The following is an 18,926-nucleotide window of genomic DNA, read 5'->3' as shown; positions in this document are numbered from 1 at the left end:
AGAAATCACAAAAGGATGTTGATGTGGGTCTTCAAGGAGCAATCATCGAGTATAATAGTGGTTTAATCTTGTACAGTTCTTTAAATTCATTAGTATTCTTATTAGGATTCTTAAAAAATAAATAAATAGTGCAATGGAAAAATGTAACACTAACTGCAGGAGGAGTTAAGTTATCCAATGATCACTAGGTATTCTGGTGGTTTTTGTGGGTAAACTAGATGAGTTGGGATTCTCTAAAATCTATAACATACACTTCAATTTTCTATATAAAAATTAGCCTAAAGATTTCAATTTCCCCCTACATTTTTCACAACTTCTTTACTGGGTTTCTTCACTGCCTGCTAAAACAAGTGAGTTAAATCACTGTGCTAAAATTTCAGAAGTCATTGAAAAATGTTGGCCTGTTTTCAGATCTTCTGTCCAGACTGATTAGAGATAATACTAACCAACCAAAATTGTTTGCATTTTGTACATAACCTAATACATTCTTTTCATTCTGGAAAAGAGACATCGGTGAAAGAAGTCTTTCAAACTCTGACACATTAAAGACATCTGGACAGCATAAAAAGGCACTTTCCATGAATAAATATCCAATTTGTAGCACTACATCTATTGCAATGCTGAGACAAATTCGTTGGTCTCTTGCTGGTATATGTGATCTGTAAAAGGGTAAGAAATAATCTGATGACTTCAAGCTGATCTGCAAATCTGTATTCATGCTCTTCTGGAGACAAATTGTGATTGTGTGGGAGGAGGTTGTTTTTCAAAACTGTAAAATCTAACAATATAACAAAGACCAGATTCATTTTTACATTCCAGCCACAAAAGTGAGATACTGTGAGATCATCCTCATGCCTAAAGGGTTATGAACTTCCTGATTTTGCAGTAGTCACGATTTCACAAAAGAACCTTGGTTCACTGAAAAGCAATACATGTGCTTAAATTCAAGTGTTTTTGGTTCTAGAATCTAGTACAACAAACAGCAGGGGCAAATGCTCAGAATAAGTGCAAATAAAAGCTTTGAATTTAAAATTCCCAATACACAAGGCTTTTAACATAAATGTTAGAAGTCCTGATTCTCTCTCTCTCTCTCTCTCTCTCTCTCTCACACACACACACAGTTTAAATTGATGCAAGGAATTTTATAGTTGTTTACAGTTGGGTGACGACTGTGCTGTGCAAGATAGCCAACCACAGGAATTTAGAGAATTGGAAACCCAGAAAGAGTAGGCTTTATTTACATAACACAATTCAGGTTGGTGTGGTGACTTGGCTGTATTGTACTGGGCTACTTTGAAAAAGATCCAGACTTGGGAATGACTGTGGGACTTGCTATCTGAGCCAGTAGAAGGCTGTTTTCATAGTACCTAGAAAGTTCCCACAGTCTTTGCTCTAAACAGGAGAGAGGAGCTGTCCCCTTGGTAGTCAGAGAGCGTGGGTTGTATGTCTAGCAGCAGCATGTGTGTGTCTGTCTGAGGAAGTCCCTAGGCTTTATAGGAAAACCTGGCTTCTTTGTTCCTCCAACAGTTATGTTCCTTATATCAACAGCTCTATAAGTTCTGATATCCTTTACATTATCTTATCACGTTTGCTTTATCAAACTCATCTATCATTCTATTCCAAGCAGGTGTGGACAATTAGCAACCTCTTTTTGGACTGCCCCCTTCCATTGCAGCATATTATTCCTCCTTGTGAAAGGACATTTTGTATCCTGTCTGTTTTTAAGGGCTGTACTGGCCCTAACGTAGCAACTTGTGAAATGGAACTTTTGTGAACAGGTCATTTGGGTGGTTCATTCCTAGAGCAATGTAAGCAGATTTTTCTCAGTAGTTAATAGGGCATGCATATATAAGTACAGTGAGAGGAAGAATGGTCCAGTGATTAACCTAGGACTTGGGAAACCTGGAATCAGTTCCCTACCCTTTGTGATCGTGGCCAAGCTACTGTGTCTCTCAGTGACCCATCTATAAAATGAGGAAAATAGCACCATAGTCAGGCTGCACTATCATAGATTAAAATATATGAAAAATCTTTAACATACAATTTAGTACCATCTCCATAGATACATTTCTGATATAGCTATCTATCCCAAAGTATTGCACTATCAACTATACAGATGGAAAAAGAAAGAAACAGTGACCCTAGAATGAAAGAAATTATATGTATTCTTTCCCTTATGTTCTTTATAATTTCACCCTCTACAAAGGGAAATGTACTGTGATAAACAACAGCAATGGAAAGAGTTGGGGAGATGGTTGGAGGAATTTGGCAGACATGTTAATTGTTAATATTTGAGTTTAAATCTGTTATATATGTTTCTAACTATACATGGAGTCTCAATACTAGAATAAACAGAGTTTAAAACACTCACACAATTCTAGAACTGGAGAATAGGGGAAAATGCTCATCCCATTGTTGGTAAAAGGGGAGTAGGTCAGTGGGTAAAATTCTGATGTTTAAAACCCCAGCAAAGAAAAAAACAACAGTGAAATAAACTTTGTTTCTTGGTTAACCAATTTTCTTGCTGTCACAAAAACAACCCCCTTCCTTTTTTAGAAAGGTAAATAAAGACAACCAAGTATTAAACAGTCATATAAAGGCTAAAGCCTTGATTGATGCCATCTGGCATTTAACACCATCTGTAAATATGTGGTTGTGTAGTTTTTAATGTTGTGAATTGTCTTACTCAGTACGTTAGTGTCAGTAGAGGAAATTACACAGACTGAATTAAACGCGTTTCTACAGAAAATAGAATTGTTAGGATCTGCCGAGATAACACAAAAGAAAATATTATATTGTAGATCCAAAACAGCTAAATGTATTACATGACAAGATGATTAAGACTCTTGTTTTTAATTTCACTAAAGCTATCTCTATTCAAATTTTATTTGGTGAACTTGCTGCCAATAAATTTAGTAAACATTAGCAAGTTATTCAAGTGCTTTTTAATCAAAAAAGTGAACAAGAGTCCTTACTTCCATGAGAGAGATGAACAAGTCATAATGTTGTGATTTATCAGTTTGTGTTCAGCTCAGACATCAATTCTATGCAACTGTTGTTAATCTCAACTAAGGCACGCTTTGTCCATAATACTAACAATATTTTGATTGGCAAGTAAAAATATGACAAACTAGGTTTCCATTGACAGTTCAGATTGAATACATTATTCTCCATCTCACAGACTTGCTGAATTTTTATTCTTGTAAACACTAAATAAGTTTGCAATTCCATTGTCTTTACATTGCTTTATGGGTCCAGCTGTGTCACCCTTGGAACTCTGGACACACTAAAAGCAGCCCAGAGAGAATGCTACATGCAATACGCTGGGGGCTGAACTGGAAATGGGGGAGGAGCTGAGGCTCGAGGCGGAGATGGCCTAGCAATAGACAGGGGCAGAGCGGGGCTTAGTGGCAGCTCTCCACACCTCCCATGGGGGCTGGCCTAGACCTCGCCACTCCCCCGTCCCCTCCAAAAAAATGTTCCTCCACGCCCCCCCTAGCGGGGCATGCACCACAGTTTGGGCATCACTGCCCTAATGGCTCAGTAGTTAAGGCTGTTTTGACTTCTCCACTTAAAGCAAGGTATGAATCCCTTAATTAAAACAGGAACATTCACAGAAATCATTCTCAAAAATGGGCTTTTGCAAGAACTGTAATCTTCTATGGCACTTCACACTTTTAAGTGCCTTTGTGGTACAATTCAAGAAGGTTTAAAAATTGCTCTTTTCAGGTTTCACAGTTTTTTTTTCCCCCCAAGGTCACATAACATCACAATCTCAAGTTACAAATGTACAATTTCACAAGGGTTTCAACTTACATTAAAGGCCAGCATGGAGCTATTTGTGAGAAAAATTAAAAATAAAAATGTGATTTGGCTTTTCTGTTATAACTTTTGTTTTGATTTGTTTTCTTGCATCACGGAGGCTGGCAGAGCATTGAATGTTCACAGCCAGCTTTGGTTGCTTCCCAGGTCACCTCCCCATCTGACAATGCTATCCAAGTTCTTACACTGCACCACTGCACTATGGAGTCTCAACACCTTCCAGAGTGGCATTCATTCTGGCAGACCTTGCTAGGTATGAGAGTTCAGGGCTTTCTGTCACAAACTCTAGCAAGTCTACAGAAAACTAAGGGGAATGGTTGATTTAGAGGATGATAGATAACAAGGAAGCCTCAGCTTCAGAGGGTATGGAGGGCACCTGTAGGGGTCAGGGACAGATATGGAATGAAAAGAAGGAATAGGAGGCACTGGGACAGAGAAACACCTTTCTCCATGTTAGATATCTTAAGCATGTAAAGTTTAGCATTTTCAACTTGGAAAAAGGGCTTGCCCTTATTATCTTCCTTCCTTCACATTCCATAAAACTATAAATCCTGCCCCTAATACACACACTCCGTATATAAAAATCTACAAGCAGAAGAGTCCCACTGCAGTAACCACCATTACTATGGTGTAACTCATGGTATCTACCAGAGCTTAGTTTTCCCTCCTTCAGTACTTACACACCAGGCCTACTTAAAACTTTTGTTGTTAAAAAAAAAAAAACCCCACCACCACACCAAGGAAGTTCTCATACCAAAAATGCCATTAACGTACAATTAAAGTTGCTCAAGTGTATTTCCCATCAGCACAAATTAAAAATCAAGGAAATCACCAGTTTAGGCAACATTAACAGCCAAACCAACTTCAATTCACATCTCTTACCCCCCACCAAATACAATCACAGACTTCTCAACTCTAAGACATAGGGTAGACTTTTCAAAAATGCCTATGTGATGAAGGAGGCCCAATTCTCCTTCACTTAGGCATTTTTGGAAATTCTACCCAAAGCCTATTTCACTCCAAAATACACTAAACCACAAAGCTCACAGATAATTCCGCAAAAGTTCACCCAAATGAACAGCCTTAACTCTGACACCACTTTAAAAAAAAAAAGGAAAAACATACATTTTTTTCAGTACAAATATGCATCTTTGTAAGGTCTCTTTATAGAGTAAAGAAACACTTGAGCAATCTTAACTATAAGGTAAATATTGGTGTGTGAGCTAAATATATATATTTATATATGTTAATGTACATAGGATATTATTATGTGATGTGCTGGAATTAGCACTGTTTAGAAGAGCATTCCAGTAATTTTCTGGAAGTGAGAAGACAAGAACTCTCTCACGAAAAACTCCTAGAAGAGCATGTAAACATCTGAATGCTACCAGACAAGAACTAATACAGTTCTTCCATACCTTAAAAGCTGCACCTCCATGGATAATGGATTTGATGAAAATCCCAAGGTCAGCCCCGGTCTCCCGAGATTTGTTGCCTTTCAAGCTGACACCAAGTCCAGCAGAACCTGAATCATTCAGAGGTATCTCAAAGGTCAGCTGTTCTGTGGTCTCCAGTGAAAGAATACTGCAGTTGGGCTCTCCTTTCTGTTGGAGAAATTGAAAGATGAAAACAGTGGAGGAAAAAAGAAGAATATTGCACACACAGTACATTCTAGGTTTCCCAGATCTAATTCTTTGGACAGGTTCATGCAACTAAAAATAGTTTTGCACCATAGTTCCTTTATCTAGTCAATAGCTTTTGGACTATTGCCTATGATTTGGTCACATGATTCTGTGACCTAATATATATTATTAAAATATTTATAAATATGATTACATGGAATATGGAAACACTTCAGCACAAGGTACTACAAGTCTGATACTGCAAGACATTTAAGGCAAAGGACTCTGCATTTCAAACATATACGAACAGCTACATTAAAAACGTACTCATATAATTCATACTGCCTTTACATGTAGCGCTCACTGATTTTAATAGAATTGTGTGGTTCAATTCCATACTGTTCTAAGCTAAATCCTTAAAAAAAATTACACCCTTAGCGGATGAATTGGTGCATGCCTTGGATCTCTTTTAAAGTTTGGAGCAGCAGTGTAAGAAACAAAATTAATAGAAAAATGGTATATGCAGAAAAATACCATTTTAAAAAGCAGAACTGAAGTTAGCATTTATCAAAGGCCCTGGACTGAAGTCCTCTGTTAATCCACAGAATGGGCACCACACAGGAAGTGGGAGTGGAAACTTCTCAACACTGGCCTGCCAACATTCCTCAAACCTAACTTGGAGGTACTGTGGAACCTCAGAGTTACAAACACCAGAATTAGGAACTGACCAATCAACCATTTGGAACCGGAAGTATACATTTGGGCAGCAGCAGAGACTAAAAAAACAAATACAGCACAGAACTAAAAAAATAAAGGGAAAGTTTAAAAAATATATTTGGCAAAGTAAGGAAACTGTTTCTGTGCTTGGTTCATTTCAATTAAGATGGCTTAAAAGTGGGATTTTTCTTCTGCACAGTACAGTTTCATAGTTGTATTAAGTCAATGTTCAACTGTAAACTTTTGAATGAACAACCATAACGTTTTGTTCAGAATTAGGAACCATTCCCGAGGGGTTTGTAACTTCGAGGTTCTCCTGTACCACTTCCATGGGTACAAGGAAGTTCACGCCCCACATCCTTGCCGTGTCTGCTGACATTGTCCATCAGTGTCAACGTGTGCCAGTTGTGGGGCTGGTTTCTGGATAATCATAATGGTTCCTTTATGACCTTAAAGTTTATTATTCTGTCCAACTGGCAGTGGATTGAGACCACTGTACAATAATTTAACACCCTACATGGGCAGCAAGAGGTGTGATCAAAAACAATAAGGGTAAAAACTAAATGTAAGTGAATGTCAATCATTGAAATAGTGTCAATTGAATACATGATTCACTTACATTTATCTAAGATGCCACTATTGCTGACGGAAAGTAACTACTGTCTGAGGGAGGGGTCACACTATTCAGTGAGCTAGAACTATAAACCTTGATTCTAATATGTACCAAATACAAATATTTATTAAAAATTAATTGCGTGGAAGACAATTAGTTTAATTTAATTGAAAAATACAGAAATGGCACGGTGTTGACACTGATAATTACTGTCTTGACGTCATTAGCTTATCTCTACTACTTTTGCTCCACTACTGTGTGCTTGCCTTTGTTCACCTGAAGTACACAACTTTCTGTGGCATTTTTTCCTTACATAAATAATTAACAAAATTATAACATATGGAGGCAACAGTCCTGTAAAAGTTCCCAAAGCCAATGAATTAAAATAAATAAGGGAAACTGAGCTAGAGTGGTTAGAGAATATGGTTGGATGTCTGGATTTGTATTGTCACCTGGCTCATCATATGAGTTCAGTCAAGTCACTTAATCACATGGCCCACGAGCAGCACCACAGCCTCCCCTCTAGCTGAAGTTCATTAGACTATCTTACTGATTAATGATTTGTAGTTATGAAATATATTACCACAATGGGACTGCTAGGAATCTTCTGCTAAGGTATGTATCCCACAATGTGGCTCAAAAGAGGGAATCCTTCATCTAAGGTGCATCTTACCTAGCCAGGGGTCTAGAGCACATGACTTATGAGGAGAGGCTGAGGGAGCTGGGATTGTTTAGTCTGCAGAAGAGAAGAATGAGGGGGGATTTGATAGCTGCTTTCAACTACCTGAAAGGGGGTTTCAAAGAGGATGGCTCTAGACTGTTCTCAATGGTAGCAGATGACAGAACGAGGAGTAATGGTCTCAAGTTGCAATGGGGGAGGTTTAGATTGGATATTAGGAAAAACTTTTTCACTAAGAGGGTGGTGAAACACTGGAATGCGTTACCTAGGGAGGTGGTAGAATCTCCTTCCTTAGAGGTTTTTAAGGTCAGGCTTGACAAAGCCCTAGCTGGGATGATTTAACTGGGACTTGGTCCTGCTTTGAGCAGGGGGTTGGACTAGATGACCTTCTGGGGTCCCTTCCAACCCTGATATTCTATGATTCTATGATTCTATGATAAGAAATCTTAGATATGGAATGAACTGCAGCCCAAATCTGACAATTGCAGGATCAGTGTGAGGGAGGAAGAGTTTTAGCATAAATACTCAGATATTATGGAGATAGGGCACTAAATAAATAAATTATATATATGGGGGTGGGGGGGGGGGAAGCGAGAGATTACCAGATCTTCTATTGACAGCATTTGAAATGAGGGGTGGGGAGGAGGGAAGGGAGGAGTGGCACTAAATTTTGGACCCAAAGTAAAATACCAATAAAAAAATCTGACTTCTCACTGAAAATATATACCACAACCACAGCAAACTTCTTAACTATCTCCTAATGCAATGATAGCACCCCAAATGCCCTATATAAATGGGATCACCTACATTTCTGCCTGCTACTTGCTTGCTGCACCAAATAGGAGCTTTATTTTCAACTAACAGCATAGGAAATGGACAGGTAATATTCATGATACCTCATATAAACATATCATTTCACATCATGAATATTGGGTGTACTTGCTGACATCATTCATTTATATATTCTCTGGGATTTTCTGTCAGTATCCTTTTGGATCACAAAATAAACACTTGCTGAAACACCACAAAACATAAAACAACTCCCAATCATCATACCAAGCCAGTACAACTGAAACCTTCATGCCCCCTCAGTATAGTGCAAGGAAGTCTGGCTGTAAGACAGATCTTTATAGTGAAGAAGTTGGAAAATTGCTCGTGTCCTCAAATGATGACAGGAGAGACAATATGGATAAAACAGACTGTTCACTTCTGAACTGCTCTGTCAGGTGTTTTTTCTTTTTTGCCATGTCCCTACAAATGACAGAATATTTTATAACAGAAGCTGCAAAATGATGTTAAATCTAGTGGACAACAATAACTAGGCAATTACTGTACATTTATATACTATAAATAATAACTACAAACACATGCTTTATATCATTGTTTCTAAATGTAAGTGAGTTCAGTTTTACCCTAGATTCCCATACAAGTAGACTGCTAAAAACATGTGAAAAGCTAACCAAACTCTTCAAGTTTTGCGTAACATTTTTACGTTTAGTTACAAAACGTATTCTGTGCATTAGTGCTTTTCACCAATCCATTGGGTTATCGTATGAGTGCCTAGACATGCTATCTGTATCAAATGAGATCTTCAAATATGTTCAGTGAGATATAAATACTCCTTTTTTTCAGTATTAGGTTTCTTTCAGCTCTCCTTCAATACCCAGTTTGGAATCCTTATAGTTTCACAACCCTTTCACTGCAGCACTCTAAGAATCGAGTAAGTTTATTATAAGAAAACCTCAGTAAATTAAAGTTCAATGTAAACAACAGCTGCTTGTACCTATTATTCAAGGAACTCTCCAGACAATCCCCCCAATACCTTTCACAACTACTCCTTATCCAATAGAACTAAATTGGTTTAAAAACTGCCCCTTCTTGGGTGCATATTTACATTCAGCTTTACCCTAAGATCCAGCCAATGAATGTTGACAATCTGGCCCTTTTGGCTGATAGCTAAAAGAAAGTGGTAAATATGGTATCAGAGTGGGCATCTGTGTTTGAAGATAGATGCAAAGCCAAGTGAAGTTATGCAAATAACGAAGGAGGAGAAAGAGCTGTTGATAGGAGTTTCAGGAGAGAAGCTGAAACAGAAGAAAGAATTTTGTATTGGGAAATACACTTACTTCCATCGGAGAGAAATCTGGAGAATTGAAAAGAAGAACCCAGTATGCATGGGCAGCAGTGAAAAAGGTGGCAGGAGTACGGTGGGACCAGCAATTAAGTAACAAACTGAAAGGAAAAGTGTACAAGGCATGTGTTTGTCCCTGCCTGCTCTACGGTTTGGAAAGGGTGGATCTGATGGAAAGGAAAGAAAAAAACATACAGTAGTAGAAAACAATATACTGAGGAGAATGGAAGACAAGCAGAGGTTAGAAGGCACATGGAAGAAATCAGTGGGGAGATTAACTTGAAACTCTTCGGGTATGTCTATACTGCAATTAAAAACCCACAGCTGGCCCATGTCAGCTGACTTGGGCTACGAGGCTGTTTAATTGCAGTGTAGATGTTTGGGCTTGGGCTGGAGAGTGAGCTCTGGGACCTCACGAGGGATCTGGAGCCCAAGTCCAAATGTCTACACCACAATCAAACAGCTCCTTAGCCCAAGCCCCACGAGTCCGAGTCAGCTGACACAGCCCAGCCAGCCAGAAAGGGTGTCTAACTGCAGTGTAGACATACCCTTAGTGATAGAAAGCCTGGGAGCACGTTTGAGGTGGGCGGCACATGTGATAATGACCAGCAAAGAAAGCGTGAGAGGAAGAGGACAGCAAAAAAGGACATGGAAGACTGACTACAACTCTTTACAGGATAGATAAGAGAAAAGCTGCATCAGATGTAAAAGTCAATTCCACAGCTCAGCATGGAACTACGGTGATCCTGTCCTTATTTCTTCACTCAAGACAGATCATTCCTTACCTATTCCATGGAATCTAACCACAAATGCTTGGATGCTCAGCATAGCAAGTAGCAATTACTTCATCACAGACAACTACAGCAATGAAAAACCTACTGAAAATTTCTGTTGGCAGAGGAAGAAATTCAAATACATTTCCTAAAAGTTTGGTTTCCTTCAATATACCAGTAACTTTAAATTCTCATACTCCTTCTGTTCTTCATAATAGATGTCCCTTCACTGGTGACCATAAACAGCTGCAACCTTCCTAAAAGTAAGGGAATTTGTCCAGCTAACTGCCTTTTTTGGGAAACCAGTCTCATATATCATGAATATTCATTGCTACTAACTACTTTCCCAAATCCTAAATTTCCCTTACATTGCTAGAATGCTATCCCAATGCATCAATATTTTACAGCAGAGCAGTAATCCTTGACTGAAAGACTTATGGTCTGGTAAAGCAACTCCACCAAAAGCATCCGATGAAGTGAGCTGTAGCTCACGAAAGCTTATGCTCTAATACATTTGTTAGTCTCTAAGGTGCAACAAGTACTCCTTTTCTTTTTGCGAATACAGACTAACACGGCTGCTACTCTGAAACAACTCCACTCTGACGCACTAAGTCTTCAATTCTATTAGAAATACCTTTGCTCTCAGTTCTTTACTTCAAAATTGATATCATCCTATAATCCTAGTTCACTTGAGGATGGTGTGAATGAAATAAGCTGCCACACTAACAAGTTTCTGTTCCAGAAAGAGTACAGTGAGTGTCCAAAATAATACAAATGTGAGTTTCTGCTGGATCACCTTAGGGTTTTTCTCTCAACACAACCAATATTTTAGAATTACTGCAGGCAGTAATTAAGGTGACATTTCCTCCACAATATATATAATATACATCCACATCTCTTAAAGCGTGGTGTAGTGTTGAAGTTGCATTCCACCACAAAGAGCCAGGTAAGCAATTCAGTGGTACGGCAAGTGTCAGTTCTGTGTTTAACTGCACCTCTGCTCCCTCCACAGTATCCTCAAGGGTGCCCTTTAGGTCTTAGGCCTCACCTCGCTATGGGAAAGGACCTGCGTGTCTGCCTCCAGATCAGGGATTTAGGTGCAGTCCCCTGCGATTCACTGACTATCCCAGCAGGTTTGATGTCAGTCCAACATCTGCAGATTGCTCTCTCAGAAACAATGCCTGAGTTACCAGTGGCCAGCCAGCTTTCTCAAAATACAGTCTATTTTAGGACAAAAGTATTACAAAGAAAAAACAGTCTATATGAATGCTAAGCTTACTAAGGGTCACTCATCTTCCACATGGAGACGCTGGTAGGTTTCCAGTCCCTCAAACCCTTCCAGTAGGGTTTTTCCTTCTTGATTACAATCCTATGTCATTTTTGGATCAAAATGAGGGCCCTTCTCAGCCAGTTCAGTCTGGCCCTTTATACCACAAGCTCCTTGTCTGTGGACCTCTTGAACACAGTCTGAACCAGTAAGTGTAAATCACCTCAAGAGATGGTACTTCTCTGAAGTTGTTTCACAGTCCTAGGGTCTGCAGTAATTATCCCCCACTGATTTTACTTCTTGGGCGAACTCAGTAACCCTCCTCCATAGAGTTAGTATACAATCCTTAGTTCACAAGGATATATATAACATTTATAGATACAAAAATGTATTACTACTCCCAAGGCCTATGGCATTTGGCACATTTCAGTATAATAATCTTTTGAACTTTTCATGCTCCCGACATCATGCATCTGCCACAAGATGATCCCTAGCAATCCTTTATATATATATTAAATTACAAGTATGGGGAATCAAAAGGTGCTGAATTTTAATTCTGCCTAGATATATTCATGAACCTAAAGGAAATAAAAACTTCAGGGATGTGCTTGAGTAAAGAATGGTTACTTAACCTACAGTAATTGTGGTTCTTCGAGATGTGTTGTCCATAGATATTCCTCTTCTGGTGCACATGTGCTCCATGATTATGAAACTGGAATCTTTTCAATAGTAGTATCTGTGGAGCCCTCTAGCACCCTGTAGCTGAGAGTACAAAGGACAGGGCAACCACAACCGCTCTCCAATTTCTTAACTAAAACAGAATCCAGATTGCCAACGACTCCATAGTAGCAGAGAACGAACAGAGATTATGGAATACACTGACATCTTGAAGACCAAAGTTACTGTATGATAAATTAACTGGCCTTTCTTTGAATGATTGTCCCCATGTATTCCACTTCTGGTGGCTGAAGCAGTAACTCACATCCTGGAGATGGGTACTTAGAACCTACTGAAACAATGACTGTAGGGCAGCTTTGCCAGAGCAGGCGCTGGATATGGAGCCCTTTACCAAGGAGTAATGCTGAGTAAAGGTATGAGTTGAACTACAGGTAGATGCTGTATAAATCTCTGAGATTGGGATAATTTATAGAGGCAAACTGAGCCCTGATGAAACAGGTCCTAAGCTACTGAGGTGGGTCCACCACGCTACTGTATAACATGTTCTGAGACAGTCCATTTCAACACTCTTTGGGTGAAGACTGGTTGATCCTTCATTCTGTTGGTGAACATTAGAAATGGTATGGCAGAATTACTGAGACAGATCTGATAACTTCCAAGGTGTGAAGTTTGGCCTCCCCGCCTCCGAGTGGTATGAGATTTGGGGGGAAAAACTGGTAGGTCAATCAACTCAATAGAGGTGAGAGTGGACTCTGCTATCTTGACTTGGAGGCCAAGAGCAGCAAAAAGATCCAGGACTGCCTGGCTGAGCTGCTCATGTGATGATTGACCCTCTGTGAGCCAGTTATCACTATGGTACTTGATTCCATTGCCTTCTTGGATGTGCAGCCAAGACTGCTAGCACTTGGTGAAGTCTCTTAGGGCTGTGGAGATGCCAAAGGGAACCATTGTAAATTAGTAATGAGACTTTCCCACAAGAAAATAGAAGTAGTTCCTGTGAGTGATATGAATTACAATATGGAACTTTTCCACCAAATGCATCCGATGAAGTGAGCTGTAGCTCACAAAAGCTTATGCTCTAATAAATTTGTTAGTCTCTAAGGTGCCACAAGTACTCCTTCTCTTTTTGCGAATACAGACTAACACGGCTGCTACTCTGAAACCTGTCAATATGGAACTAGGCATCTTGCAAGTCAGGAGCTGTGAACAGTCTTCAGGATCTCAGGTAGGAATCTGAATTTATCATCCATGAATTTGAAACAATGGATGAATTTGTTGAGTTGTCGGAGATCCAAAATGTGATTTCAATCTCTTTTCTTATTCAGGGCTAGGAAATAATGAGAACAACCCCCCTGCCCAGGACTTTCATGGACATTCCTTCCATGGCTCTGAGTTGCGGAAGGGAGTCTACATTGTTTCTGAGCAATATCTTGTGAGGCAGTCCCAGAAGAGGAAAGAAAAAGAGTAGGGAGGGGTTGGAATTGGATAAACAACCTTTTGTCCACTATTTCCAGGACTCACTGGTCTGAGCTCATCCGTTAAAGACTTCCCAATAAGAAAAAAAGACAGTTCCAAAATTGGGGGTGTGGGGACATACGCATCTGAAAAGAGGGGCATACCATGGAAAATGACAGACATCCTTAATGCGTCTCTCCATCTATAAATTCATCAATTTTTAATTTTTGGGCCATGTAAACAAAGAACTGAAAAGTGTCCCTTGGATCTCCAGTAAGATCTGATTGCAGCATCCTTTTCAAGAGTTTTCCAGAGGGGGTAGGCTTTCACTGATATTCATACATAGATTGTTGTGACAGCTGGTATTGCTTGGCAACTACAGGATTTGAAATAAGTGAAAACAGTAGTTTTCCAAAAATTAAACACTTGCTGTGATCAAATCTCTCTTAAATCTTATTGCAGACCTCTGAAAATTCAATATATATTAGATATGGGCAATCTGCAGCAATTTTATAATTTGTTTGATATGACTGAACAATAGAATCAATAGTCTCAAAATATAAATGACTTCACTGTTATATCAATAAAACCAAGGCTCTTGTTTGAGAAGTTTTGTTCCCAAACCTGGGATTGAAGACTGGAGTTTGATAACATAGCAAAACAAAACCACCCCAAAGCCCTCTCTTCTGCAAACTCTTACTTATTCGTCACATTAGTCAGAAAATGGCCAGCAAAGTTCATAAAGGACTGCACTTCAAAAACAGGTGAGAGGACTGTGTAAACCTGTTAGACATAATAGCAGAAAAACTTATAACTCTAGCAAACCCATGGTCAATGCAGTAGATGGAAAATCTTCAATTGAGAGTTTTGGGAGACTTACTTGGGAACACTGCTAGCTAGCTAAGTGTTACCATTGGTTTTTACTTGGCTTTAACGAGTGCATCTGTGTTACAGATCTCTGAATTATTAATTAAAAAGCTATATGTAATCCTTCAAACAGTATAATATCTACTTATATATGTCTAATATCTTTCCACACCTACAGGGCACGGCCAAAAGGCATCTTCAGTCTTCTCCACTGTCTACACTAGAAACTGTCTTATCTACAACAGAAATCGAACAGGAAGGTTTTAAAAATAAGCACTGTTCATTCTGTTATTTCTTCTCAATATGGTCCATGGTATCTACTAAATATTATGCTCAATCCTCCATCTCCCAAGATACCACTTTCAATTAAACCTCTTATTTAATCCAAGAATGCCTGTTCTCATTGACCACTGCACTTTTTATCCGTGGATTTAGGATAATCTAATGCACATCTCCCTGACTGGAAGGGCTGCCTTATTTATCTCTATTGTTCTTTTGCCAAGCGAAGCTTACAAAAAAAAAAAAACCCTAGTTCTCACTGAAGCCAGGAAGGAAATAGCATTTGTTTAACACAACAAGAGGCCTTTCACTACCTGACTGATGCCCTTGACCAGCACTATCATGGCCTCTCAATGTGCTGGCTGCCCCTTGCCTGGCTGCTCAGTTCTGATAAGAGATGCCAACTCCCTTGAGTGCCATTCAGAGCGCAGAGTGAGAGGCAATGTACCCATGAGGATTATTTTAAAAGGCTTATGAAGGAAATACGACATTTACATGCTTTCACTACTATTTTCTGCAAGAAACCTTACAGTTAAAGAGCAGTCTCTGAACATTGACTATTATTTGACAGAAAAGTTTGAAAACAACAGGCCTTATTGTTTACACCATTTTTTACCTTCCTTCCAATAAGAACTTAGATACAGTTTAAAAAACACATACACACACTTTGGTGGCCAATTATTTAGCGAGTTATAAAAACCAACACTGTAGGTTGTGGCAGATATACTGTAATGCTTCTGAAAACAATGCTGCAAGGTAATGGTCTGATGTAATGTCACAATGAGGTAAATAACTGAAGTCACTGTTGCATGTATCCCTTACCACACTTTTACAGAAGCTTTTTATCTGCATTTATCTACCTACCATATTGTGATTAAAATAGTCACTAACGGTACCTCCTGTTAAAAGGCCAGAGGTGAATGTTATATTGTGCTTGGATATTTTGCACATTAATGTAGTGCACTGCAAGTTCATGTCACGTTGGATAGAAAGGCTTTAGTTTGAAATACCTAGGCGCCCTGGAACCACAGCTTTGAATACTGACAGAATCAGATTCAGCACTTCAATCCTCCAAGGATGATGAATTGCATTTCACATTTTACCATGCGAGACTCCGTCAGGGGAGACTTCAAAAACAAGATCCTTCAACCTCCTTTGTGTACTTATTCAAAATCTCATGGTGATTGTTATGAGAAAAAATGGTCTCCCTTTGTGAAAGAGTTTTGTCATAAGTAATAGCTCAGTGCCTAACTGCACTCTTAACACCTAACTATCCAGCTGCACTTCCTTTTGATGAGACTCTGGGAAGTAGAATGGGAGGCACATTAACTAGTTAAGACTAAATTTCAGCCAGGCATTTCATCATGCAAGTAATCCCACTAACATCTAACATACTTGAAGGCAAGCATGTGGTTGAAGACCTTGTTGAATCAGGGCCTAAATTTGCACACTACCTTCAAGAAGAATTTAGCACAGTGCTGAGATATTATCCAGGCTCTATGGGAATACTGTTAGTAGTCAGCCACATACAAATCTTATTAATTTTTCTAATGGACTTAATAACTATAGTTATAAAGTAGGGACGGTAAAAAGATAGTTTTGTCTACCCACTTCAAATCCCAGAGAGGTTCACAATAAGAAGTCATATCCTAGAACAGTGTTTTTCAAACTGTTGGTCACAATCCAGTACTGGGTCATGGAATGTAAGGCAGTGGGCCGCAGCGGCTCTGGTCAGAACTCCCGACTGGGCCATTAAAAGTCCCATTGGCGGTGCTGCCTGGCTAAGGCAGGCTAGTTCCTACCTGTTCTGACACCGTTCTGCGCCCCGGAAGCAGCCAGCAGTAGGTCCGGCTCCTAGGCGGGGGGGGGGGGGGCCACAGGACTCCACGCGCTGCCCCCACCCCGAAGCCCGGCTCCACACTCCCATTTGCCAGGAACTGACCAATGGGAGCTCGCGGGGGCAAAGCAGTGCCTGCAGGCGAGAGCTTCGCGGAGCCCCAACCCTGGGCCCCAGCCCTAAGTCCCCCCACACCCCAACCCCCTGCCCAAGCCCAAAGCCCCCTCCCATACCCTGAACCCCTCATTCCTGGCCCCAACCCTCTGCCCCAGCCCTGAGCCCCTCCCACACCCCAAAGCCCTCATCCCCAGCTCCGTTGGGTCACAGGCATCAATAATTTTCTTCACCTGGGTCGCCAGAAAAAAAGTTGGAAAACCGCTGTCCTAGAATAACTTTTTCATAGATACGTTCATAGATCTTTGGGCCAAAAGGAACCATTATCATCATTTCTGATGGGTAGATGAATCAGATCTGATGATGCTTTCGGATGGTAACCCCCTATAACTGCCAAGTGGATTTAAGTAATGGCCAAAGCAAATCTTGATTTTACAGCAAATAAATATTGTAGCCCAGATAGCCGGGAGTTGAGGCACACAAAGACTAAGTTTCTGTTGAGAGCCATATGTTATAGTGTCTCCCCTCCTATTCATAAGTCTTTCTAATTTCATGGATTCAAGTGTGATGCCAACTAAGACTTCTGAGCTCTGCAGTGTATATGATTTCAAATACACTGATCTTATCTGCAGATCTTCAAGGGTTTTTTCCATAAATGTTTGGAAACAGACAGACTATCCTGATTCAAAGTCTAAGACAGCCACCTTAAAACATCTTTAAAGGATTTGGGTCCAAAGCAATGCCAGTTCCAAATGAAGTCAGTTCCCCTGCAGCTCTCAACAGAGATATTGCTGACCCTCCTTGAGAAAGATGGAGAAAGAACTGAAATTCTTTGTTTTCATGGGAGCTAGACTGATACACAACAGCATTGCCAAAACCTCACTCTGCTACTGCAAAATGGTGCAAAAAACCCACCCACTCGACAAAAAAAATGTCGTAACAAAAAAACTCAACAACTCAAACAAATTATTCTAAGCTAAGGAGGAAAACAAAACAAAACAAAGGCAGCAGAAACAAACAGGTAGATGATACCAAGACCTACTCTCCATACTTCATGCTATGATCCCCTGCATAAAAACAGGATAGTCATTTTAGATAATGAACAAGATAACTACATAACTTTGCCTCAGTACAATATTTCTAGTACTCTAGCTGTTACCTCTAGTAAGGATAGCTAATACTGCAAATACTGAGGCAAGTATATAAATTTAGTTCATGTAAACTCTAGAGTTTAAAGGTTGACTACTATACCTTTGTGCAAAACGTTCTAATGTACAAAGATGCATGTGCATGGTCCCCTCTGTCAATACTTTTTAGATTGTTCCAGACTAGTTGTGCCCACTACCCCACAAGCAAAACTCTCTGCACAAGAAATTCTTGAGGGAGATGTGATTTTTGTATGTATATAGTTTATAAAGCACCTTAGAATGAAAGGTTCTATATACATTTAAGATTTTTCTCCACTGTATTTATATAAGGTACAAAAATGTTCGTAAATAAATTGTATTATATATTCTTTAAAAGCATTAAAATTTGATGTGTATCATGGGCCAGATTTTCAAAAACTAGATTTCATTTTTGAGAGAGAACAGTTAATTGCTGAGGTGACTGAATTTATTTGAACCATAATTTAGGATACTTGTATATGAGAGGAGTTCCTAATTTAATCTACTAATCAGGGATTTTAAACATATAAATTATTGAAATTGTGAGTACAATCAATTGGAGGTACAATAATGGTTAAGGCTGCATTGAAATTTGGTGCTGTCGTTCTTGCAGATTAGCAGGTAAGAAACAATAAAGAAATCAATCTTAGAATACTTACATTAAAAAAGGACAACATTTCAGGCAAGCAAGAAAACTTCCTTTAGGTGAAAAATTCCAGGGTAGTACAAAGAATTAATTAGGAAAAAACTAAAACGTAAAAGTTAATCACAACAGAGCGAGTGGAAGAAAAAGCATAACTGAACTTGCCTCTAACTGTGCTTCCTTCCATGCTGTGTAGTAAATATGTAAAAAGAGAGAATTCTAAATTTAAAGATCAACAGTTACATTACACAGGTTCTTCTCCG

The 18,926-nt window shown here is 39.4% G+C and overlaps 1 protein-coding gene across 4 annotated transcripts in view; it reads right to left on the bottom strand.

Moving 5' to 3' along the window:
- PARD3B (par-3 family cell polarity regulator beta) overlaps positions 1-18,926 on the bottom strand; it is a 644,857-nt gene that overhangs the window by 277,505 nt on the left and 348,426 nt on the right. For all 4 annotated transcript variants that reach the window (XM_038422313.2, XM_043505627.1, XM_038422315.2 and 1 more), the window contains one exon: positions 5,241-5,426. In XM_038422313.2, the coding sequence (XP_038278241.1) occupies positions 5,241-5,426 (186 nt within the window). The remainder of the gene's footprint in view (positions 1-5,240; positions 5,427-18,926) is intronic.

The sequence above is a fragment of the Dermochelys coriacea genome, chromosome 11 (assembly GCF_009764565.3).
Source record: "Dermochelys coriacea isolate rDerCor1 chromosome 11, rDerCor1.pri.v4, whole genome shotgun sequence".
NCBI classification, from domain to species: domain Eukaryota; kingdom Metazoa; phylum Chordata; order Testudines; family Dermochelyidae; genus Dermochelys; species Dermochelys coriacea.
Note: the sequence above shows the minus strand (reverse complement) of the source record. Positions and strands in the feature narration are given on the sequence as shown.